This window comes from Python bivittatus, unplaced genomic scaffold (assembly GCF_059951505.1).
Source record: "Python bivittatus isolate LINGU-HERP-01145 unplaced genomic scaffold, Pbiv_v1 ctg000080_np1212, whole genome shotgun sequence".
In the NCBI taxonomy this organism is placed as follows: domain Eukaryota; kingdom Metazoa; phylum Chordata; class Lepidosauria; order Squamata; family Pythonidae; genus Python; species Python bivittatus.
In genome coordinates, this window is record NW_028277035.1 from 42,853,439 (window position 1) to 42,879,383 (window position 25,945).

The 25,945-nt window shown below is 39.3% G+C and overlaps 1 protein-coding gene across 4 annotated transcripts; it reads left to right on the forward strand.

Moving 5' to 3' along the window:
* Positions 1-25,553, forward strand: SIMC1 (SUMO interacting motifs containing 1). Of its 4 annotated transcripts, XM_088133914.1 has the most exons (12): positions 599-739; positions 1,273-1,650; positions 9,932-10,117; positions 11,051-11,800; positions 14,025-14,266; positions 14,633-14,702; positions 16,789-16,937; positions 18,820-19,008; positions 20,363-20,491; positions 22,679-22,835; positions 23,041-23,125; positions 24,407-24,868. In XM_088133914.1, the coding sequence occupies exons 3-12, from the start codon at positions 10,070-10,072 to the stop codon at positions 24,625-24,627; spliced, it is 2,040 nt and encodes a 679-aa protein (XP_087990040.1). In that variant the 5' UTR covers positions 599-739; positions 1,273-1,650; positions 9,932-10,069; the 3' UTR covers positions 24,628-24,868. The 4 variants fall into 4 exon arrangements, with proteins under 4 accessions (XP_087990039.1, XP_087990038.1, XP_087990040.1 ...); XM_088133913.1 differs by lacking the exons at positions 1,273-1,650; positions 9,932-10,117 and adding an exon at positions 25,193-25,553 and having other exon boundaries at positions 1-739; positions 24,407-24,676; XM_088133915.1 differs by lacking the exon at positions 1,273-1,650 and having other exon boundaries at positions 605-739.
* Positions 25,554-25,945: the final 392 nt, after the last annotated feature.

A 25,945-nucleotide genomic window follows, 5' to 3' on the forward strand; every position in this document is an offset into this window, starting at 1 on the left:
AACAACTCTGGGCAGCTTACAACAAAGTTAGAACAGGAAGAAATACCTAAAAAACCACTCGAATTATTAACAGTTAAAACATCAAAAACTATAAGAACTGAAATTAACAATTAAAACATCAAAAACAATGGCAAACCACTTCTGAAATCTTGCCAAGAAAACTGTAGGGACTTGTCTAGGCAATCGCCAGGAGTCAGAACTGACTCGAAGGCGCACCCGCACAAAATGTTTCCATTAAGAGCCTGTAATAGTCGCGCGTGACACCTCTCATCTGTTTCCCATTGTATCGTTGAGCTTCCTGACGGTATTTTGGCGTTCTAGCAAAGTGCTTGCTTCAGCCAGTTCCTTTCCCTTTTGCGGAATAAACGAAGACTTCAACTTAACGGAGATCCCTGTGCTTTGGGGAGAGTGTCCTAGCTGCAAAGGGTACTATAAGTTAGGAAATGAAGAAGTCTAGAATGGGTCGGGGGAAACCTTGCCGCGGAGAAAAAACAGAAACAACCCGGGGGGCGGGGGCGGGGGCGGGGGCGGGCGGGCTGGCCACGCCTCTCTCGCGTGCTACGCTCCCTGGCGGCGAACCGCGGGAAGGGGCGCGATGGCCGAAGGCGCGGCGCTCCGCCGAGAAGCGAGCTCGGGTGGGGAAAGCTCTGCGGCTTTCCCGCGGCTCCGCTGTCGGCGCTTGCTCCAGAAGCGAAAATGGAAGCGAGAGCCGCTGGACAGCAGTCCCTCGGAGCCCCCGGTGAGTTGGGCAGGGCAGGGCAGGGCAGGGCAGGGCAGGGCGTCGTTTGCCCGCAGTAAAGATGGTGGTGTTTCCTGCTTTCGCTGGATACGGGAGAGGACTCCTCTCGATTCTCGCCGCCCCGATTCTTCCCTTCCCACGTCTGGCGGATCGTCCCCTCGCTCCTTCCCGGCGGCCGCTTCTTTCCTCGCCGCGGTGCCGTCGAGGCTCGCAACCGGGGCTCGGATTTCCCGGCCAGTCGGGCTTTGGGGAGCGGGGAAGGATCCGTCCCTCTGAAGACACGGGTGGAAAAGCATGTGGGGATGTGAGGAGAGAGGAAACACGCCCCGTTTAACGATCGGTTTCTCTCTGCCCTGTACGGCGAAACTGCGCTGTCTTCTGAAATCCCACGGGCTCTTTTGCAGCTTCCTTATCCAGGGGCCCCTGCACGGCATTCCTTCCCTCTCAGGATGGCATTTATTGGAGAAGCGCTTGCCCCGCATTCTCCTTCCGAATCCTGTCTCGGTGCGTGATCCTCTTTTCCCTCGTTTCAGCCGTGAGCCGGCTTCTCACCGGCACTGAAGCAGACCGCAGAGCCATAGGAAGCTGCCCTCCATGGGGAGGCGTTTGTCCAGCTCGCCCAGTCCTACTGTCAACAGCTCTCCGGGGTCTCAGCCGCTCCTTCCCTGTCACCTGATCAGGGACTGAACCTTGGGTTTTCTGCAGGAGAAATATTTGGTCCGCCACTCAGCTGCGGTAATTCCCCAAATGTCTGCTCAAAAAAAAAAAAATAGTGGTTACAATTTAAAGGAATGACAATGGCCAATAACGATCAATTCCTTGTACCGCTCTAAGTGCTGCTGACAGATTAAACATGGAAACAGTCCCAACGTGAGGCTCACCAGGTGGTTCATACAATCCAAAATTAAAAGGTACTACTAGAAGCAAATCTGTGTAGCTCAGGGTTGAACTGGGGAGTCCTTGGGGTTCTCTGAGCTTGGTTGTTTTCTTGCAAACGTTTCATTACCCGGCTAGGTGACATCTTCAGTGCTAGAATAGAATGGGGAATTTGCTCTCTGTTTATATACCGTGGCATGCCCTGCCAGTGCCGGTGGGGGTTTTGTTTTGTTTTATTTTATTTTTTCCCTCTGGTAGTTCCTTGATTAAAAGGGTTGGGAGCAGGGGAGTAAGCAATCTCTTGGCACCATTTCTTGAAACTGAAATGTGATGACTTTGACAATTTAAAGAAAATCCTTGTCAATTTCATTGTTTATTTTATTGAAATATTACTATATAAATAATAACAAAAACATTATTTTACTTCTGCCTTGTTGGTTCCAAGGAGGAAAATTGGTGAAAGTAACGTGACTCTTGCTGAATCTTACTATTTTTCTTGTGGGGGAGGAGTTTGCAAGTGTGTGTGTTATGTTATCGTGGTGTAATATACCTGATTTAAAATCACAGGACAGCAAAGATCAGAAACTGTCTTAGGAAACCAAAGAAGAAATGGATGTCAGTTACAATCAAATCCATGAAATATCCATATTAAAGCATATAAAAACACTGTATGCGAACATCTAGAAATAGGTTCACAAGGTTTCCTGACTCTATATGGTTTGCTGTAAAAAAAGAAAATCCATCAAATGCATCACTGGGAGGGTGCACATCCAAAGGAAAAGAACAATCACAATCTATAGCAATTTCTGTAACAGTTTCTGCAGCAGTGGGATACACAGAATTGACACAGAATAAAAATTTTAATGCCCAGAGTTCTGTGCAATATGATTTCATAATACCATATTGGCCAAAGTTATTAATTCTCTAATAAGATTCTCCTATTAAATTGGCAGCCTTTTGAAAGCATTGAGAGCTTAAGCTGCTTTGATACAGGTGGGGCAGATTATTACTGGGGCTGATTGCTGAAAACACATCATATTGGTATTAAAATATATCCAGTCATTTGCCAGTTCACTTCTGTTCAGTTTCAATTCTAGTATGAACTTCGGAAACATGAGTGGCCTTGATATCTTAAAGAATTGCTTTTTCCCAGATGAAGTTGTCAATTAAGAAAAGCTTGAAAGCACATCTTCAGGTTCCCATCTGTCTAAGGTTAGCGGGTGGTTGCTAGAGAGAAGCTTTTCAGTGCTGCTTCCAAAAATTGCTTGTCTCCCTTCTTAGATAAATCAGTCTCACACATTTTTGTTTTAGCTCCAGTTGAAGGTCATCCTGAATGTGTATAGTTTAGTGGCGGTTCTAATTGTTTTATTTTATTTTACATTGAACATTTGCTTTTGTTCAAGTTATGATCACGTTTTAAAATATTTTGAAGGTACTGTTTAAAAAAACATGGATAGAAATAAATATCTTTCAAATAAATAGTAATTCCCAAGTTGGAATTACACATTCCAGATCTTATTAGAATTATCTGGTATAAAAATAACATTACTATGCCAAAAGATGAGTGACTATAATTCCCTGTGGGAGGCCTTCATTTGCTTCTTCCTCCAAACTGATACAGCTGTTTTAGCATGGTGCTGCTTACTAAGCAACCTTCCCTGTGATGATGCCCTCAGACATAATGGTGCTTAAAAGTTTGTGAACCCTTTTGAATTGTCAATATTTCTGCATAAATAAGACCTAAAATGTGATCTGTTCTCCTCACAAGTCCTAAAACTAGATAAAGGGAACCCAGTTAAACAAATGACTCAAAAACATTATATTTGTTCATTTATTTATTGAGAAAAATGATCCAAAGCTCTCAACCCATTCACTCTTCCTTCAGTCCTCATTCATTCTCTCTGTATGATCTTCTTCCGGTTATTCACTCACTTTTGTATTCAGTGCACATCACCCATTCATTCTTGGCCCCCTTTCTTCTTATTTTGCCACACAACCCATTCCCACTGCAGTCAACTTTTTGTTTTTTTGTTTTTCCTGATATACCCAACTTTCATTGTCATATAACAAGGAAGGCGGAAACACACTTTCATGCTCTCTTCATTTCTTTCAATGAACATTAATTTCTTTTAACATACTGTGAATATTTGCATATCTTAAAATTACTCAATTTTCCTTCTTTAGTAAACATTTTTCCAAAGTACAATAAATTCATCTACTTGCTCTTATTTTTTGCCATTTTTTGTATATCTTACAATTGTTCACTCCATTTTCCCTGTCAAACAGAACTACTTTAGTTTTCAGTAAATTAATGTTCAGATTCATACTTCTTATTGATAGTATATCTAACAGCACTACAAGCATTGTATTTATTTTATTTATTTATATATCAAATGTATATGGCTTCCCATCTCACAAAAAATGACTTTATCCATAATGAATGCAATAAAACAACCAAAAGGATATCAAGCATCCTTGTCTCACTTCCTGCTCAGTGTTAAACCTCTGCTAAAGATGCAATTTATTCACCTGCAGATTTATTCCCATCAGAATCATTGCATTCAGCAACCAACCTTCAGCTCCATATTTGCACAAAATGTCCCATAATTTAAGCCTGTTAACTATCATGTATTTTCTCTAAATCATGCAATAAGCTTTCCTTTTTTTCTTTCTTACATTCATATATTTCTCAGTGACCTACTGGAGAGCAAAAATGTGATGTATACTTCCTTTACCTGACATAAAGCCACATCGCATTTCACCTCTTGAACCCTTTCAATCAGAATTCTGCCACTTTCCTAGGCATATTTAATAGAATAATCCCTCTGTAGTTTTGCATTCATTCTTGTTACATTTCTCCTTGTATAAGGTAACAATGACATCATTCTTCCAATCATCAGACATAGGTGTAGCCATCACCCACACATTAAACAAGTTGTGCAGAATCACATATAGATTCTGATATTTATCCAGTGACACTTCTATTATTCTATCAATATGTCCAAGTTTACAATTTTTTAAAGTTCTCAAAGTATTTATGATTTCCTTTTCACCAATTATTTTCTTGGACACTAATTTTTATAACATTCAACTCTACTCTTTAACATACCATTCTGATATAGATCTCTAAAGTACGCCTTCCAGGATTCCCTTACTTCAGTTTAATCCCAAATAATGTCATCATTTTTATGTTTAAATCCATGCACTCTGCCAGAGGTCCCCCATTTAGCTATTTTCACTTGCTCCCCAAACATTTTTTTTTATTTCCATCAAAATTGTTCTACATTTTCTCAACCTCTTTCAATGTTAGCAATTCCTTGTTTTCTTTGACAACGTTCTTTACAGCTATTTTGTCTATAGACACATTTTTCAATATCTTTCTCTCATCCTCAATTTTTGCAGCATTCTCTTATATGAATTTTTTTCTTGTTGACAGCCTCTTTCACTTCATTCCACTGTTTCATACTTCCCATTTGTATAACTCGTATAATTTATTAGGCAGTTAATAATTGAGTAAATAATAATTGAGTAAATAAATAAAACTCCACATCTCCTATGCCAGTTAGGAACGTCATTTTTACTCAGTTCTAAGCAGCTTCCAGGGCATCTTTCATAATCTACTTTCCATTCATTCAATTGAATTTATCTTCTAATATTTTTCCATACAGGACTCATACTTTCCCTTCCTATCATTTTACTTTTATTCTTTTCACTAGTTTTCTTTCATGCCCATTTTCTTCTCAAGATCCACTCTTGACCTACCCCCCCCCAAAAAATCTCATTAAACTATATTCCTTCATGTATGCATGAATAAGCCTCATGTTTAAGGCACATATTTAAAACAGACCTCTTTCTAAACAAATACTTATTAAACTGTCACTATTCTTACCCTGTCTTGGATCTCTGAAGGGCCCAGTCTCTTTTTCTGTACTCTCTAATCTCATTCCCACTATCCATTTGTGTCCTAGCAAAATAAGTTTTCCCTTGAATTGCACTCATGCCAAAAGTTGCTCTATTTTGCTCAAAACTTTTTCCATTTTCACCATTTACTGGCATGTATCATGCAGCTGTTAACAACCAATGGATTCCTGCTTTCCTACACAGTCATAACAATCTGGATAATACCAGTTCATACTTTCTGACATACATTTCAGCTCCTTTGTTCATAACTAAACTATTTCTTCACTTCAACTCTACTCTACAAGATCAATCACCCTCATTTAGATCTATTGCATCCTTCCTGTTTCTCTTCAAACAGACACAGAAGATACCTGTTTTCTTTCTCTGATTTGAGTCATCAAGTCATGCAGTTTAGCATTTCCTCTTTCTACATTCTAAGTCACAAATCTTCCATATAACATGTTCATCACCAAACAGCTCCATAGATATGACCTCTGCTGCCCACTATGGCTTTGGTCATCAGGCTTTCCCAAAACACTTCTAGTAAGGCTTTTTTAGTGTTTGTACCCAGGCCAAAGTCAGTGCTTATGCTTTGTGTCAACCAGCAGCCAGAAAAATAAGGCAGAATCAACAACCACTTAAGCCTAAGTCTTAAGGAAAACCCATCTTGTGTAGGACTGTTAATATCCATATTGTGCGTTTTGCTGCTTTTTAAAATGAATTGTAGGCCACCTTGCAAATGTTGGTATAAGCAAAACTAGCCCCTGCTCATCCCTTGAGAAATCTCCCATTTGAATCTGTCTTGTGCCTGGCAGGTAGATCAGGACCTTTTATCTTGACAAATGAGAACCCAATTTTAGCATACTGGTTTCTTTACTCTTAAAAAATGCAACCCCTGTCATTTTTCATACTTCAGTTATAATTACTCATTTCATTAACCAAACAGTACGACTTGCAACGAAGTGTTGCAGTGTAGAGTACTTCTCCTAAAGGCACCCTGTTCCAGAATCCCATCTTCCATTCCCTTTCTTCCTTATCTGCCCATGTGGTGATGAGGAAGTTGAAGCTGTCTCACACGTATTATTACGTTGTAAATTTTATAGGGACATTAGGTCAATCTTCATCTTGCCCCTAATAGATAAATTTGCTGGGAGGCCAGATTACCTTTATGTGAATCATCTTCTTCAAGATTTAAAATCATTCATTACTTGTACAGTAGCTAAATTTTGTGTTACTGCAGTGAAAGTAAGACAAAACTGGTTAAAGATATAATTACCTTTGATCTAAATATTATTTCTCGTTTGATACATCTTAATAAATTGTTAGGGATATATATATATATATCTTTTATTTCATACTTATTAATGTTTTACATTTATACTACCAAGGGCAATAAATGTACCAATATAATAATAGAGGAGTGCTATACTATTGTGATTTATTTTGTTAGCTGTTAGTATATTATTATATTCATTTGCTTCACTCTGTTTCTTTTTTTTTTTTAATTTTGCTGGTCATTGACCAAATAAATATTGTATTGTTCCCTCTCTTCCTTTCCCCAGTCTCTCAATTCTCCATTTTTGTCAGGCCTAGCCCAAAGAACTCCTGGAGACCATGCAGGTTCAATCAGCAAGGTTTATTAGCCAGTGCCTGTTTACAGAATTCTTCTCAGACTGACCACTAGTTCCCAGGCACAGCTATTCACTATCTTCTGGAATGTTTAGGGATGCGCCAGCTTTCTCCGCTTATCTCTAGAGCGTTGCTCTGGAGACGAGAGCACCGTTTTCACCCCCCTTCCTCCATTCCAGTCCATCACATCTTTCCCCTTCAATAGATAGCATCTTAACTGAACACGCTCAGTCTTTGTTGGGCTATTTTGAGCTTTCTTAACTTTTCTTTCTTTTGCTTCCTGCCTCCTTTGCCCACAACCCTTCTTCCTCTTAAGCAAACCTTGATATTTCTCTGGGCTTACTCCTACTTGTCTCTTTCTTGTTTAAGGATAACAGGGGTGGATATGGCTATTTTGACTACATAAGGATCCACATTCAGAGAATCAGTTAGTCTTTTATATACAGGTATCAGTTTAACAATGTAGTGCTTTCTAGTCAGTACAACTAGTAGCAAGATTCTACTGAAAAGTGACTTTTCAAAAGTATTAAAAAACAAGATCCGATCAGATCATATTTTGGTAATCCAAAATCTCTGGAGAGTACCATGTTTCTAATCTCAGGTGGTGTCAGAATCCTTGCAATCAATTTACCACATTAATTGCCAGCTTGCTTGCTTGCTTCAGTTCTGCCATTAAGAGACATGGGGTGGGGGGTGCTGGAAGGATCTGGAAAGATGGGTGGAAGAAATGACCGTTAGAGGCAGATGGGCTGTTATCAAGGACTGAGGAACGCTCAAGGTCGTGCCACCGAGCGGCTGTGAGAAGACTGGGAGGTTAGGGGGGTGCAGGGGGGAAAGGAAAAAAAGGTAAAAGCAACTTTTGGCGCGCGCAGGCTCAGTCTTAGCAATGCCTTGGAACTGTACACCTGTTCTCAATAAATGAACTTTTTTTTGAACCATTACTGGTTGCAAGGAGAGTTACTGAAGTTGGGAGTTATGAGTGGCAGATCGTTACAAGTGGGTGCATACAGAATTTGGCATTTGCATTTTTTATAATTCCCTGTATATTTTAATGTTTATCCAGGATTCTGAGTGTGATTTTTCTCTTCAGTAGTTTATTCTAATAATCAGAGAACTGATTGTTGACCCTCAAAAGTTTGAAAGACTAGGAAATGGGGAATTGGGAAAAATAAGTTAAGATCAAGGCTTTTGGGAACTCTAGCCGGAGATAGGAGGTCAGAGTGGTGGATGTTTTCTTGCACAGACTCAATGAAAATTTGCAGGTCACTTTTCTGCTCCAATGAAATTCCGTTGACCCACTGATTCTGAGGCAGCTTTCAAATGCCACAAGATTCTAGCAAGAGAAGTTCAAATACCTGAAGTAATGGCAGTTAGACATCTCTTCTTCAGTTTCCAAGTCAGTTCAGAGGAAATGCATTTCTGCTTGGGCCTTTGATTTAGAACAATTGTTACCTGGAATTTTAGGCTTCATTATTAGTCTTATAATAAAGATGATATTAGCATTTTAGCATGGCATCCTTGCCTCCTTTTGAAGTTCAGGAAACCGTGGGTTTTTTTGGGGGGGGGGGTTTAGCCAAAGCCATTTCTATTTTTGCTATGCAAGAACTAACCTTTTCAGCAGCTAAACAATAGGGAGCGTATTGGGAAGTCCTTGAATAAACTTGCAAGTATTAAGAAAGATACAAACTCAACTGGGAAAGGGAGTGACATAACCCATAAATTTGCCACTTGTAGTGTTGCCTTTAAAACTCAGGCACCCCGAGTGGCATGGAGCTGAAGACCTATTCCCTGAATTTGGGAGAGAAAACCATTTTACCTTTGCAAAGGTGGCTTCTTAGCCTACCTGAAAATACAAATCACCCAGTAATTCAGACAAAGCAAAAAATGTCTATTAAGGGGGAGTCAAGTCTTTTTATAGGGTACAGAAACAAATGATACATACATTCAGTATGTGATACATCAGAAAGCAACTAATCAAACAAAAAACATTGATTACATATGATAATTGAACAATAGAAATATTGATTCCAAGTAACATTCCACAAGTGGCAAATTTATGGGTTATGTCACTCTCTTTCCCAGCCAGGTTTGTATCTTTAAAACTTGCAAGTGTATTCAAGGACTTTCAGAATACACTTGCAGCTCTCTGTTGTTTAGTTGCTGAAAAGGCAAGTTCTCAAATGTACCAAAAGAAATGGCCTTGGACCAGAAGCAAAACATGCTTTCCTAAAGTTAGAAAAGAGGCTTAGACTGCCATGTTAAAAATGCTAATATCACTTTTTTAAAATGCTAATAATGAAGCCTAAAATTCCAGGTAACAGTAGAATGTTATCTAGGATCAATGTTTTCAATTGTTTAATTCTAACATCTAATTAAAGTCTTCTATTGTTTGATTTGTTGCTTTCTGATGCATCACATATACCAAATGTACGTATCATTTGTTTCTGTACCCTATAAAGAGACTTGACTCCCCTTAATAAATGCTTTTTCCTTTGCCTGAAGTACTCATGATTTGTGCTGTCATTCATGCTATCCAGAGGGGCAAAAAAGCCACTTTGCAAAATAAGTCTGTCTCCTAAATTCAGGGATTAAGTTTTTATCAGCCCCACAGTGGCTGAATTTTAAAGGCAACACAACTGTATTCTCAAATGAACTTAATTCTCAAGGTGGGCAGTGAAAGTTGTTCCTGTTATAGCTGCTCACATGGAACCAAAATCTGATCTTTTCACATATGCTTAAATGTATACTTGCATTGCTGCTTCCTGTATTATGATTCCTTCACTGCAGCCTTTCCCAAGACCAGCATCCTCAGGACATGGAAAACTACAATGACCTTTATCCTCAGCCAATGCCATCAGAGGTTCCGCTCAGGAAAATCATCAGGCAGAACCTCTGAAGGTGCCTACTTCTGCCTGATTCACTATCATGACGGTGTTGCCTGGAATTTTAGGCTTCGTTATTAGCATTTTAAAGGTGATATTAGCATTTTTAGCATGGCAGTCTATGCTTTTTTTTAACTTTAGGAAACAAATGTTTTTTTCCTTTCAGCCAAAGGCCACTTCCTTTGAAGTGGGGGGGGGTGGGAACTAGCCTTCTCAGAAACTAAACAGTGGGAGTATATTCTGAAGTCCTTGAATATACTTGCGAGTGTTAAGAAAGAAACAAACCTGGGTGAAAAAGGAAAGGTTGCAACCCATAAATTTGCCACTTGTGGAATGTTATCTAGGACCGGGTCTTCTATTGTTTGATTTGTTGCTTCATGACCCACCTATCACAAATGTCAGACGTATGTAATTCTAAATAAAGACTTGACCTCACACTCTTAATAAACACTTTTCGCTTTGCCTGAAGTACTCATGGTTCATATTATTGCGAGTGGAGGGGGAGTCACTTTGCAAAGGTCTTGAGTGTTTCTCTTTCAAATTCAGGGACTAGGTTCTTTCCAGCTCCATGCCACTCGGGTGCCTGAGTTTCATAGGCAACAACAGAATGTTCTTTTTTCAGCTCCCCTATGTGAAACTTTACCCAGAAAGGCTGTGCTTAGGCAGCGTGTCCTCAGTATCTTGGCTGAAGCAACAGCAGCACTTCTGCTAATGTGTTAAGGTTCTCAGCATCCCTGTATCAGAAGGAATTAGTGTGGCATTGAGTTCCTGTTTGCCCTCCTGTGTAATGCTCTAATAAATTAATAGGAGGGGAAGTAGCTGGCCAGAAATTAATGTTGGAGGATGTTCTTTATTTCCCAGCTTTCCTGGAGGATAGTTGTTGTTGCATCTAATCTGGCTCAAAGTCACCAAGAGACTCCACGTTCAAGTGAATACTTGAACCTTTGCTTCTTTGGATCCATCCAGTACTTTAACAATCTTAAATTCTCTCCCTTCCCTTCCCTTCCCCTCCCTCTCTTTGTAGGATATTATTGATCTTACTAAAGAAGATATGGCTGTGAGAACAACAGCATGCAGTGACTTGGAGATAATTGATCTTACCGAGCCTGAAGAGGACATGGTCAGCTCTCTCCAGAACTGTAGCTACTTTGCCTGGGGCCTGAAGTCCTCAACTCCAGTCTCTCCTCCTAATTTTCTCACTGCTATTGATGCTGAGAGCAAATGTACTGTGCCAGTGGGCATGTGGGTTCAGGACTGTAAGCAATCTTCCCCTAAAGTGGATGTAGTGAAATCGGAGTACCTTCCAAGTAACAGCTTCTCTTGCCACTCCAACTACAGTGAGGAATCTGAAGGCAGCAGTCACACCACTTACAACAGTGATTTGGGCTCTTTGGGAAGCCCTCAGCTGGAATCTGATGTTTTTTCTTTCTCATCAGGCAGTGATAGCACTGAACACCCAACGTTCTTGGACTGTGTAGAAGCTCCTCAGGTTTGCCCATCTGAAGAAAACCCTAGCTTGCGGGTCTATCCCCTGCATCAGAGATTATCCCCAGGCCTCTGCTGCTCTTCTTTGAATACTTCCAAATCTGTAGCTGAAGCTGATCAGCCTTTGCTCCAGGCAAAAAGACCATGGAGTACCATGGAATCCAATGTTCAGGAACAATCCAAGCAGACTGATATCAAGGTCTGGTTGAAAACACTACCATATTGCCATAGGATGCCTGTGCATCACCCCTTTCTTCAAAATGTGGTATTGGAAAAGGAGTCAAGAAAGGTAATTTGCAGGAGATAGCCATATCCCAAGCAGGACTTTGAAATCCATATCCTGAGAACAATCTGGATTTTACAGTTTCTAAGATTCAGAATGATAGCGAGATACATTTGCTCCGTCACACATATATGCTTAGTTTAGATTGCAGAGCATAGTTTGATATGCAGGAAGCTGTGAGGTTGTCCAATTCAAATGAATTGACAGGTCTACATTTCCTACATTTCATAAACAAACCATGGGAAAATCATACTTTTTCATCAAAAAGTCAGTGCCACCTGCACTTGACACCAAGCTTATTTTAATTAGATGCTAACATGGTGGGGAACATAGCCATTTTTTCTTGGCAGGTTGTTTTTCTTATAATTTTTGGGTGTAAATATAGTAGGTGGTTTTATGTACACATACTGTACATCTGTTCTACTGAACCTGCAGATCCTAAGATTTAGTCTTCCCTTCTATCCAAAGCCAATGGTAGCATCAAAGCTGTTTGCACAACTAAAGATCTTTTTTCCAAGGGCATTACTTTTACCCCATTACAGTATTAAGGCATCAGCTTCCTAGTCCAAAAACAGTAGAAAAATGTTTTGGCATATGATAGAGATGGAGTGGGTCATACTGGGATTTTCAGCAGGCCTGGCCAGACTTTTGAGCATTATAATTCCACAGTTCAAGGCTTTATTATAAGAATTATGAACATCTTCTCCAAAATATAGCTTATAAAAGCAGTGTTCCTTTCTGATTTTGTTCAGATATCATCTAAGCCAAATTGTGATTTGTTTGGTTTTAGCTCAGTATGTTATGGAAATTCAGTCAACTGTACTAATTCAGTAAATTACAATGAAATAAACCATAAGTTTGCACAATGTGCAAATCTACCAAATCTCAACTATCAGGTGATGCCTTATTACATTCTGGTTTAACCGTTTTGTCTTGTTTTCTAAGAACTTAGTAACTAACAATCTCACTTCCTCTAGGAAGCACGAAGTTCATATTGAAATACATGTTCTAATTCCATGTCATCCTAGCAGTGTATGTTTCTTGCTGAATCTTCTTCCTTAATTGATTAATATATGTCAGACAGAACCTTAATTGATTCTTATTGTCAAACGGAATCTCTGGCTTGGATAATAAGAGGTAGAAGGCATCACACCAAAGAGGATGAGGATGAGGCCAAGCAGGTTGTAATATCCAACATCAGTTGAAGCTTGAGCCAAACAAAGCTATATAAATGCTCACTATAATGCATCCAGCATGATAAACCAAAATTGAGATCCCTAATGTGGTATCCGTGGGCACCTCCTTTAGCCACTACACCATTCTGTTAATTTCTTAAAGACTGTTGAAAAAGCAAGTACCAGCCTGTTTTCAAGAGAGTCCTTGGAGTCCATATAGACCTCTTAAAAAATAAAAATGGTAGATGGCTATAACCCAGTGTTTTGTTGGTAAATATATCTAGTGCCCTGAAAAAGACCAAACAATAGTAATAATGAATATCCTGGAGACAGCAGCTTGATATTATAATACACGTGAGATGAAGTCATTGTGCAAATAGCATGATTATGCAATGACTTCATCTCACATGTATTTAATAAAACTACATGAACCATGTCGTTTGTTTGATGATACCATCATGCTGGTATAGTCATTACTCTTCCATCCATTTGCCCTGCCCTCCAGTCATGCATACCTGTGGAGTGCATCAGGGAATCATCTCATCAGCCAGCTGATGGATATTGTATGATATTGGCCATACCTACTGTAGCAACCTTTTGAAAATGGGTAGGCCCCCACCCATTTTTTCTTTTCCTCTTTTTTGGAGAACCTATGAAATGTTCCTGCTGCTCCAAAAGAGGTTAGGGATCACTGAACTAGAGCAAACATTTTCTAATCTTCCCTTTTATGACAGCCGCCTTTGCAAAGTAGTGCTTAACATCACAGAGCTTTCAGTTTAGCTAAGAGGTTTAGTGTAAGACCAAACACACAAGTTCTTCTTCAATGCTAGTGATGATGCAAGCTTTGTGGGGAAGTCTGAATTAGAACATTTTTCACTTTCAGCCTAAAATTGAAAGAAATATGATTCCAACCAATGTCTATAATTTATGTTTAATAAACGAAATTATTTTTAAAAATGGGCAAACTTACCAATAGAATTATCTGAAGAAAAATGTTCACCCCATATAATTGCTACCCAAATATTATATGCATGTTGAATTTCCTTTATGCACAGGATAAAAGACTAAAAGCCCAACCTATTCCATTCCGAAGATTAAACATGGTGTCCAGCACAATTGAAGAGAATTTTTTCCAGGGAACCTTGGATTTCCTTATGGATTATGTATCCTGTCAATACTACCCACCAAAAGAGGTCACAACCTGTGTGGTCAGGCAGATTCTGCTGAGCCCAGAGCATCAAGAGGGGCAACAGGAGATACAGAAGGATGCTTACATGTTGTTGATGAAAATCCAGGCGTAAGTATTCTCCCAATCCTTCTGTATTTGGTGCTGTTTTGTATCAGGCCACTATTCTTTTTTAGCTTTGTGGCTGTGGTATCAATTAAGATCATAACTAATGAGGCAAAGCTTCCTCCCCATGGCAGACATTTTCTTTGACTTGATTTCAAAATGTCATAAGTGCCTTGGGCTCAAAATGAGTAGGTATCCCTGCCCTAAACTGATGTGCCCTAAGTATTAATAGTCTCTTTTTTATATATATAAATAGGACCCATAAGGAATCAATTAGATTGGATTTAATTTGAAATGTGTTACATCTAAACTGTTTAGCAGCAAGTTTTGACAAATATATGATGATATAAAAAGCTTAATTCTAATTTTTAGACTTCATCCAGCAACAGCTGATACAGTGGTGTGGGACTGGCAACTGCTAAATGAGGTCATGGAAGTGCAGGTATGTTGATGAGCCCCCTTTGGATGAGAAGAAAAGCTCAGAAACTCCTTCTCCTGTCTTGTCCTTGCAATGAAATTAAGGGTTTCAGAAGCTGCCCTGTGTAAAAGCAAAACACTTCTCTTCTATTGGCAAAACAGTTTGAATCAAACCAGCCTGCCTAAGACTACTTTGAAGATATTGCAGAAAAAGCCACTGAAGTTATTGTTAGTGAACCAGAGCTTATTAAACAATCCATCTTGGAACCACACAGGGAGGAACTGAAGTAAATTAACCCTAATATATGTGGTTTTGATGCAGCAAAATGGTCTGCTTTTCATACCTTGGGGATCTCTACATGTCCCCTGTATTCAACTTGAGAACCCTAATTGTTCTTGCAAAAATCTCTGCATAATGTAGCCTTCCTCTCATTCGTTGCTCACATTCAAGCCATCTGATTTCAAGTTTTCCTAAACCAAAGCTGAACTATATTTTTTACCATCTCTCAATGTTACATGCACTCCAAGGTTTGGCTTATGGTAAGTCACTCATACACTCACAACCTGTTGGGGCACGCAGATCTTGTAAGCCTCCCTTCCTTTGTACCTGGGTTTTCCAGATAGGTGCGGCTAGAGCAGACAAGACACACATCCCTGGTCAACAGCTGGGAAATAATTAGGAACACACACAAATCACTTTCAGTGGAATACTGAGGCACATCAGGTTCCTTGGAATACATGAAGACCCAATGAATTTAAAGTAGCAGCAAAACTTTACTGATTACAATGTGCATTTGCTCTCTCTCTCTCAAACCCACCCTCATCCCCATTTACCCACACCCTTCTCAACTAGGCTGCCAGGCATTAGCTAGAGGGACAGAAGCCACCAAGTCTGGATCCAGAAGGACTCAGAGAATGAGCGGGCTTCAGGACCCCTTTTATCCCCCAAAGTCCTTGCTTTGTTGATTTACAAATCTTGAGTTCTTGATGAGACTGGCCTCAGGCCCAGCCTCCTTTGTCTGCTTCAGGTGACATTTTTCCTTTGTTTCCTTAATTACTTGTTTCCTTTTGATCTACCTCCCCAAAGGGATCTTTTTGACAAGATTCCTGGCTTTTGTCCTCTCTGCTTACATCATCTTTAGGTTATGGCAGCTTCAGCCTAGTCTCACATTAGGTGAAGCCTGGCTTTTTGCACACAAAGTGTCACTCTTTTGTCAGCAACAGAGTTGTTGATGCAATACGGGGTGGGATTTGCCCCACAACTGTTAGTCACTTTCATGTCCCCTGACCTCCATTCTCCACCACATGGTATGTCAGCAGGCATACCAGCAGATTTTGCACTAAGTAAACATAGAGGACTCTCCTGATTCAGTCAGTACCACCCTAATGACCTGCCAGAATGCTGGGCTGGGGATCTGGAGCATTGCTTCTCCATCATGACCCCCATGTTATGAAATAGCCTTCCCTCAGAGGAAAGATTTCCCCAATATTGATTGCCTGCCTGCAGTTGATTTAGTTGAAGCGCTTCTGGAGGGCTTTTAGTTTAGTTTAGATATGGGATGACACCATCATGTGACTGCTCTGGTGTAGGGCTCCATTTTTTTAGAATGCTTCTGTTTATTACTGTTTTGTATTTACTGTGGGTAAATATATTTTTACTGTGTGTAAATACAGTATTGTGTGTAAATACAGTACAATTTACTGGGTGTAAATTACTATGGGTAAATACCTCAAATTTTGCAGCCAAATCCATCTGTGGATCAGGCCCTTATTTTTGTTTTTGTGTGGGCTGCATGCATAACATTCACAAGTATCAACAGGCCCTTTTTAAAACCCGGCTGGTATAAAATGCTAAAACCACAAAATACATCACAAATCAATCAGTCAAAAGATTGTTCTAGTCCAGAACATGGTGCAAACCCAGCCATTGAGATATACCTTTTTTTTACTGCTTCCTATGACAATACCAGTTTTTCACCTCAGTTTGTCCATTATGTCAGTAACTAATTGACTGGGTGGGCCTTCCTCTATGGGGGCAGATCAGTTGCTTTATAGTGGTACCTAACATTGTGATTCATTATTCTGTCTCTGAAACTGTCTGACTTCCACAGGAAGAGATGATTCCTGGCCGACTCCTGTTCTTGCAGTATGTGATACAGACCTTAGAAGATGACTTCCAAAGGATGATCAGGACTGATGTTCTGCACAGATCCATTGCCAAGGCAGTGCTTTCCTGTGACAAGTGCTTCGGAAATGTCAAGTAATTTGTATTTTCACTCACAGAGCAGGATCCTGGGGCTCTGGAAAAATCTCTTATTTCCAAATATGCTCCACTGCTTGGACCCATTGCTGCCTTTGGCAACAACAAACTTGTCTGAGCGTCAGCTAAAGCAATGGGGCTAGAAGGGGGGTGGTGGTGAAGCAAATGGCAGGTAGGGCACTTAATCCTCTCTCTTTCTGGCTTTTTCTGTTTCTCTTTTTCTTTCTATGCACATAGCAGGCTGCCAAATAAGAGACAGACTGCTCTTGTCCAAGGTCTGATTTGCTTGTATGCAAAGGACTTTGGGATTTAGGATGAGGGCTGCAAGTTCCCTACCACCCACCTAGAACATTATAAAAAAGAGTGAAGCCTCATTTGGACAAAACTGAATTGCATGTATGAGCGGGACTTCCGGGGAAGAAATGGCAAACTGTAGAAGGCTCTGTGGAAAGCAGAGTAAACAACTGTGGCGGAATGAAGAACCATCAAGTAGACCTGTTCTTTGTAATTCCTCTGGACAAGGAGAGAACTTGAGATCACCCACAAGTGCTCCAGATAGCTGCTCCTCACAAGGAGACCGCAAGACAGCAGTCTCCGGTGGATTTAGAGTTCTGGGAGATGAGAGAATAGCCATCTTGCTCAAACCACAGTCGACACCTGTAAAAGGACACCGGGTTTGCATATTTCCTTTCCTATTCACTTTTGGAAATTGCTTGTTAACTGCTTTTCAGTTATTAGGGACCTTTGGATCAATAGGTTTTACAGCATTGGGTGAATTTCAATCCTTAGTGAAAGAAGTTTTAAATACAAGTTAAAGGACTTTAAAAAAATTTCTGGAATAAACAGCAGAAGGGTGATTAAAACTTTGATTTTAGAAAGTTACAAATGGACTAAGAGTCCAGATAAATTTGAAATAAGATTTTGGAATTAATTATAAAGAACCCTTCCTGTGGGAAAATGCTTTTGTTTTGAATTTTTTAAGAAAACATAGTAAGATAAGACTTTAGAAATTGGAACTAGAAGGAACTAAAGATTACAATTAAAGGAGAAGAACACTCAAACTCAACTTACTAATACAGAATGAAGCAAAATATTTTAACATATTGAAGGCTATTCAGTATTGGACATATTGAAGGCTGTTATTGAACAATGGACCCAGAAGTTAATTTTAAGAGTACCTGCCTGAATAGACAGACTTTGTTTAAAAGATGCTATGGAAGAGGAACAAGTATTACCTGACATGATTGAGACTGATTTGAAGGTGGATTTAAAAATGGCAGGCTACAAGAATGACATGGAAAAAGCAGTTACACTGGACATACAAAAGAAACCGGTTGATGTCTTAATAATTAAAAGGGATATACAAACAACAACCAAGAGAGTAACCTGGATAATTTTCCCATATTGGATTTACAAAAGAGGCTTGTTAAAGTTTTGAAGACTTTTGTAAATAGGGGCAAAGAAAAAATGAAAAGAAATCAATTAACCCTTAATGGGCTGTTTGCTGACATCAGGACTGAAATGACGAGGTTTTATGGATTTGTTTATAGAAAAGATGGGATATGGGAAGAAGAGATCATTTGTTGTATTTTAAAAGAAGGTGATAAGTTACTAAAATTGTTTATGCTTGTTGTGATGAAGAGGGAACTCACTTCTTTATATATTTCTTTTCTTTACTATATTCTTATTTTTTCTTTTCTCTTTTTTTTCTTTTCTGCACCTTCTATTTTTCTTTTTCTTTTCTTTTTTCAGTTTGTATTAGTTTTTACTGTTATAAATTATGATCTTTAATAAAATTACTATTAAAAAAAACCTGCATGTATAAGCAGTATCTGAGAATATGTATCTCATGCGCACATCTCTAATTCCTATTCCTATGCAGGGAAGTGATTGAATGGCTAATAGCTGTTGTCACTGGGGCCAGAAATTCCCAGCACAGAAAATACATACAGGAAGCCAGAAGTCTATTGACAGACAAATCCAGAGCTCAGAGCTGCAACTCCTCTCCAGAACTGCCCTTAAATAAGACAGAACAGAAAGAGGATGCCTCCATACAATTTCAGATTCAAAAGTAAGCAGATTCAAAATTTTGCTTTCTTTGAGATTCATACTATAGTGTGTTTTTCTCCTTGAAGATCCTAATCTTAAATAAAACAGTATCTGTTGTTTTATGTGAGAAAACAAACCTTTCCAAACTTGGGATGGCCTAAACACATTCAGAAAGTGTTAATGGTATAGAGTGCACTTGGTTGTGACTAATTTAAAATGTAAATATTTATTTATTTATATATATAGCTGCCCATCTCACAAGTGTGACTCTAAGCGGCTCACAACAGTTAAACACAACTGTCCTAAAACCACAATTAAAATTCAATAAAACATAATCACAGTCGGTGAATGTAAATCATACATCCATTTAATATTGCCATTGCCAAGGCTCGCCATTACTGCTGGACCCCCAGGCATGATGGCACAGCCAAATCTTCAGGCCCTTCCTCAATCTACATGCCGGGGGAATGACCTTCCAAAGGACAGGTGCCATGGCAGAAAAGGCTCTGTTCCTCGGTGCCACCAGATGACATTTCTTAGTAGAGGGGACCCATAACATGCCTCCCTTGCCAGATCTGATGGGATGGATAGCTGTAACGAGGGAGAGGCAGTCTCTCAAATATCCTGATCCCATGCTACATAGGGCTTTATAGGTCTTTACCAGCACCTTGAATTGCACCTGGAAGCACACCAGTAGCCAATGAAGCAGAGGTGTAACAAGTGCTGCTCAAGGAGTGCACGTAACTGCCCATACCACCACATTTGGCACCAGATGCAGCTTCCAAATGGTCTTCAAGGGCAGCCCCATGTACAGCATGTTACAGTAATCCATATACTATACATAGGTACGTATGTATTACAATGGTAATTAAGAATGTCCATTGTCAGTACATTGGGGAGCTGCACAGTACAAACCTCTCATCCGGTTTCAGTTGATGCCAACAGAAAAGAAAGATCAGTATCCTTTTGGACAGGGCCTCCCTCCTGTTATAAGAGTGGTGCAAAAAATAACAGTAACAGAAGTATTGGTAGACACATGTGATATGACTACTCTTCACGGGAAGAGCATTCAGACAGTCTCCAACTATGTGGTAGCTCAACCAGAGGAAGCAGTTTTGACAGCAACCCCACCTCAAGGGGCAAATTGCTTGGAATTGGCTCTCATCTCATTCATTCACTTTCCCAAGGCTATATGAGTTTCATTAAACAGCAGGATCTAAATGGTGTTGTCTACCGCAATTCAAGAAATAAACTCAGATTCCTCAGTCTTCTGAAATGACTGATCTGAAGGTTGCAATGATTGCCTTAGCCTGTGGTTTCATACTTCCACTATATGGTGGAGGTCAGCTGAGTAACATTTGGTTTCTCTGGGTTAGGGAAGCGGCACTTCTGCAGAGGATGCTTTCTATAGCAGTTGAAGTGGACAAGTCTCCAAATTGCAGTGCCAATAAAATTGCAGGTGTGGTGTTTGATTTCCTGTGGAAAATTCCCAAGCATTGCCAAAGGTAAGGGATAAGTAAACAACTATTGAGTTCACTCTTTCTCAGAACTGACTTCTGTGTTGATTGCTCAACACTGTATTGGCAGCGTTCTCATTATATTCCTAGGTCGTCAGACAGGCAGTTCTGAGCAAAGACCAAGTGCTGAATCTGTGCTTTTTCTAAGAGAAGATGACTAAATGTCTACCACAGATTTGGAGAGCCATGCCAAAGTACTTTTTTGAGTACAGAAAGAACAAACTGCATGCCCTTGCTTTTTTAACTACATGTTCCCAGGTGGATACATTTGTATGATGCAAATATAGGGTTCCTTGAGACTAGAGAAATCTGTGGATCTCCAAATGTAGCTAAACTAGTTCCCAGTATCTCTATCACCATTACCGGTAATGAAGGTTACTAGAGTACAGCCACATCTGGAAGTCCATAGATTCCCAGATGTGTCCAGTAACAAAATAAGCTAATTTTTTAAAAGACCTTTCAAAGCACACAGAGGCTGGTCAGCCAAGCAACAGCAGAATCATGGCTGAGCTTGTAAAAGTCTATAAAAAGGTGGCCAGGAGAAATCAAAGTCACTGATCACTTCATTAATTGTAAGGTTTCTAAAAATGAAATTGAAAATGAAATACTTTCATTTTCCACCATAAATACATTTGAATTTCTCTCACCTTGTCCCACCTTGGGGAAAAAAGATCCGCAGAAGATGAGGGGAGAGACTTTTGACCAACTTTACCTCCATATATGGATCATGGCTAATCACTGATGTCTTCTTCATGAACTTCTTGTGACCTGCTGGTAATCTACTATATTTTGTGGCAGTAAATTCCATAATTACACATTTTACAGAAAAAGTACATATTTTAATCTGACCTGAATTTGTTGCCATTCAGATATACTGAATGATGCCAAAATCTAATATTGTATGAATGAAAAATACTTACAGCGATCCACTGTCTGCCCTTGTTCAGTTTTATAAACTTCTGTAACATCTCCCTTTAATTTAGAAAACATGTTCTGAATCAGATATAACAAAAATTAACAGACAACTAATCTATTTGCCAGTGCTTACTTGGTTCCCCCACCCACTCAGTATACAGGATCTGTATGGGTCTTTTGCAGTCTGGTGCCTATCAGATGGTTTGACTGCAACTCCCAATACGCCTCAGGCTGAGGTGTGGTTCAGCACACCTAAAGGATGGCCAATGGAAGAAGACTGGTTTGACTTCACTCCCATGGCAATAAGGCACAATTTGGTTAAAATTTAATTATAAAGCAGTTAGGGAAAATACAGTTGACATTCAGCTATGTTCTAGAGAAAGGCATCTGTAAGATCCTTTAATCTATTTAAATTAGCCCAACTTAAACTGGAAGGTACTATGTTAGGAAATGTTGATGTACATTTAAAGGCAACATGCTAAAAATTCAGGCTTAAGTTTTCCAGTTAATGTCTAATTCTACAAATTATGCATTTTTTGCTAATAATATCTTTATAGAATTCTGTCATATGCCTAGTTTCTTGAGAAAAGTATTAATGAGCTGGTTTTAGAACTGGTTATAGGTTGTAAAATTTACTAGTAGTAGCGTAGAAGCCTAAATTACATAGCAGCACATTTCAGTTTCATCCCCAGGTCACCTTGTAAACGTTCCATTTAATAATTTTATGGCTATAGTTTTAGTATTTCAAAATCAGCCATTATCATATTTCTATAGTGCAGCATATCACATTAATCAATTTGTCCTTCAGGCTATGAGTGTTAAGCGTGGCTGTTTATCAAATTGAAATCAAGCAGATAAGCTTAGGATGAAATCTATCCTGACCTCGACTGAACATTTCTCCAGGTGCCACAAAGTAAACATCTGTAGCAGGATAGCATGTTTTAATTTTTCTGCCTGCAATAATTGAGGTATATAAGAGATAGTCACCAAACCTTTTAAGTGAACTTCACTGGTCATAGAAAGAGCTTGCATTTTTCTCTAATCCACAGAGAATTGAGACCACCTGTGCTGCTGATTTATCTTTGCCTGAACAAGTTTCATTTGATCGGACAATGCAGATTCAGAGAAGACTGTTTCATTTGACTTCCTTGTTTCATTATATTGTTCCTTTGATTTAGATACAAGCCTCTGTGAAATTACTGGTCAAAAGGTAGCATAGAAAATGAAACTTTTCACTATATCCAGTGTATCCACTTGCAGGGACATCTTCCTGAGCACAATGGAGTCCCACCTTCTACGATGCAAAGTGTTGGAGCTCATTTTCGAACATAGCTGCCCAATACAAACCAAACAGCCTTTGTCTTTGGCAAAAATATTGCATTTTCTGAACCACTTTTCTCTGGGGCTACCATATCAGGTAAATTCAGTGCTTGCTTCCTTCATTTATACTGACAGGACTAAAACCTGAAATGTTAACTGTGCTCATCCCTACAATGTTTATGCACTGCTTAATATGAGTGTGTTGTTACCAAAAGCTCTTTGAAGTATACTATTTAAAAACACTTTTAAAATATCAATATGCAGCATTTGTAAAATCCTAAATAAAACCCTTCTGTTTACAGGACAATGAAGCAACATGGCAGAGATGGGATGAGATGCTTAATCAACTGAACTTCTTGTTGCTGAGTTACCGTACTATAGTTCTAGGTGAGCAACTTGCTTATGGCTCATTAATTTCTCTGCATAACTGTCTGATCAATGGTCTGTACTGTCAGCTAGAAAACTACTTAATAGAGCATCTTGTACGCAGAGACGTGCAAAATATTCAAAGCCTGAAATGGCTATTTCAGGTATTACAAGCTTGGAAGAAAACACCTTACACTCTAACATGTGGTCCCTAACTTTGGATAAAAATGAAGTGTTTCATTCCATGTAGTTTGGGGTTCCAGTGTTTTACAATTGGCTTATTTCTGTTTGTCTTTCATTCTTCCAAACCACGGAGTCTGGGAGAAGCGTAAGCCAATAAAATGTCAGGTATGTCTTTCTTCCCTGCTGCCATTGGTTGGAGTTAATCAAATGGAGGGCAGGCCAAAAGTAAGGGGTAAATATACATTTGAGCTTAAAAACTATCTGGAACAGAAATTATTTGCTTGATAGGTTTGCTTCCATTTTAAAATTATTTGCTATTGGGAAGTTCAAAGGTATCCATATGGTCAATGTTTCTTTTTTAGGTGGCAATCCAACTGTAAAAGTACACAATCTGTTGCCTACTTTACTTTGTAACTGAGCTGGAGTCTGCCAAAGGCAAAAGCTGTTACTTTAACTTTGCAGCAATGCTAAATACAAGAAATGTGCATTACACAACCATGTGTTTTTGGAAGAAGCCTCAACCCAATAATCTTTTTACAGTTGTGTTGTTTATATTGAATGAATTTACTGCTGGTACTTCATTGCTGGACTCAGTTTTGAACCTGTTTAGGCAGACACTGACTGTGAAGAGCAACTGTTGCTTTCATTATTGTGGGAATTTTAAAACTGTTTTAAAAAATTAAATCATTCCATTGACTGAGCAAGGGATAATTTTGAGTTCTCATTGCTTCTATGAATTCAGTGTTTCAAGTGGAGCTGTTTTGTACTGAACTTAGTATAAAGCTATTTTTATTTTGTGTGCAACCTTAGAGGTTTGCCATCACTCACTAATACCAAACAGGAGCAATTATGTATGGAAAAATACTTCTGTTTAATTGACAGAATTACATGCTGGAAGCATATTCCATTGTATAGAGATGCAATCCTCAGAGTATCTTGGAATTCTAGCATTTTTAAAAACTGACTTTTTCACACATTAATTTTAATTCACATGGGATGAAATAGAATTTTGCCTGTTACAACTACTACATGTTAATTAGAGCCTTAAATATCAATCTGGTGGTAAAGCATAATCTTTATAACTAACTTTCAACAACTGCTTCTACCCCTTTTTTATAGGGCACTTAAGAAGCTCAGTTTGTGAACGTATTAATTTAATTAACAGAGCTGCTAAACCCAAACTACAGTTACATGATTATATTGAAAAAAGGGATATAAAGCACAGCATTAAGAGCTTCCGCAAAAAACTCTGCCAAATTCTGGGACTGCCAATTCCCTCATCCATCAAAGAAAAGACTGAACTACTTCAAGTATTGCTTTTCACTGCTATGGATATCTAACTAGAAGGGCTATTGGATGGCTGAAAGATGGACTTCTTCCAAGTGGAAAGTAAGCGTAATAAGTTATTTTTAAAAAATTAAAGATTAAGCCCTCTTTCTTTGTATTTCAGTAAAATGCACTGTATTCCCAGTCACTGGATAGCTCAAGGACTTGTCAAGTTTATTCTAAATTTTTGTTAACATACAGGTTTGTCTGTCTAGTTTTATTGCCATTCAAGTTTTGTACACCTTTTATAATAAATTATTTTATTAGCTGAAAAGCAGAATGAACTTTGTCTTTTTTTAAGATGGCAGGTTACTGGAGATTAGATAGATGTACAGGACTATATTTATACAGATGTCAGTTCACTGAGAATAGGACATGCTCCCAGATAAATCTTAGTAACAGATAATACATGCAAGGCTGAGATCTTGCTATAATAAGTACCATATTTTTCAGTCTATAAGACAATACTTTTTTCTAAAATCATTACACTAAAAATTGAAGGGTGTCTTATGCAAGGACATAAGCCGAGGAGAGAATCGCGCGGTTGCGAAACTGCCCATACTTTGTCTCTGCAAACAGGCTTCCTCCAATCACGAGTGAAATTGCTGATAGCTTGTCTCTGCAAACAGACTTCCTCCAATCACGAGCCTTATGTAACTGACGTCAGCTGATGGTGAACAAACCAATTGGAACACATCCCGTTGGAGGTGGAGAGCGTGTAGGCAGTGTACAGATGTGACAGGGACCGGTAATATCAGAGCTTTCTGAGCCCATAAAGATGTCGGAAAATAAAAAAATAAATAAGCTAATGTCTTACTCTGCAAAATTCAAACTGAATGTAATCAGTTATGCAAAAGAGCATGGAAATAGAGCTGGAGAGAGACAGTTTGGACCTCCTCCCACTGAGTGTAGGTAAATGTTACCTAATTACTAAATAAAAATGTGTTCTGCACTATCTTTAAAATATTGATTTCTTAATTTTGGGTTGGAAAAGTGGGGGTCATCTTATACATGGGGGTGTCTTATTAACGGAAAAATACGGTAACCCTCAGTTAAGGATAATCATCGGGACCAGAATTTCCATTGCTAAGCAATGCAGTTGTAAAGCACAATGTCACATGACCGTGTCGTTTAGCGACAGCAATCCCAGCTGCCGTCAATAAGCAAGGATCATGGGTCACTGAATTCCAGGCGGCCCGCAGGCAGGTAAGTGGCTGCTGCCAGGCAGGGGAAGGTATGTCGGTGGCTGGCACAAGCACGGTGGGGCTGGGGGTGGCTGCTGCTGGGTGGGGGAAAGAATGGGAGCAACTTACTGGAGCGACTTGTGACCTT

Bases quoted from the DNA above. Each gene is read 5' to 3' on its own strand.
- SIMC1 (XM_088133913.1), top strand. From the start codon at position 596: ATGGCCGAAGGCGCGGCGCTCCGCCGAGAAGCGAGCTCGGGTGGGGAA. The intron at 14,703-16,788 runs GTATGTTGATGA...TGACTTCCACAG, and splicing joins ATGAGGTCATGGAAGTGCAG to GAAGAGATGATTCCTGGCCG. The intron at 20,492-22,678 runs GTAAGGGATAAG...ATCCACTTGCAG, and splicing joins ATTCCCAAGCATTGCCAAAG to GGACATCTTCCTGAGCACAA.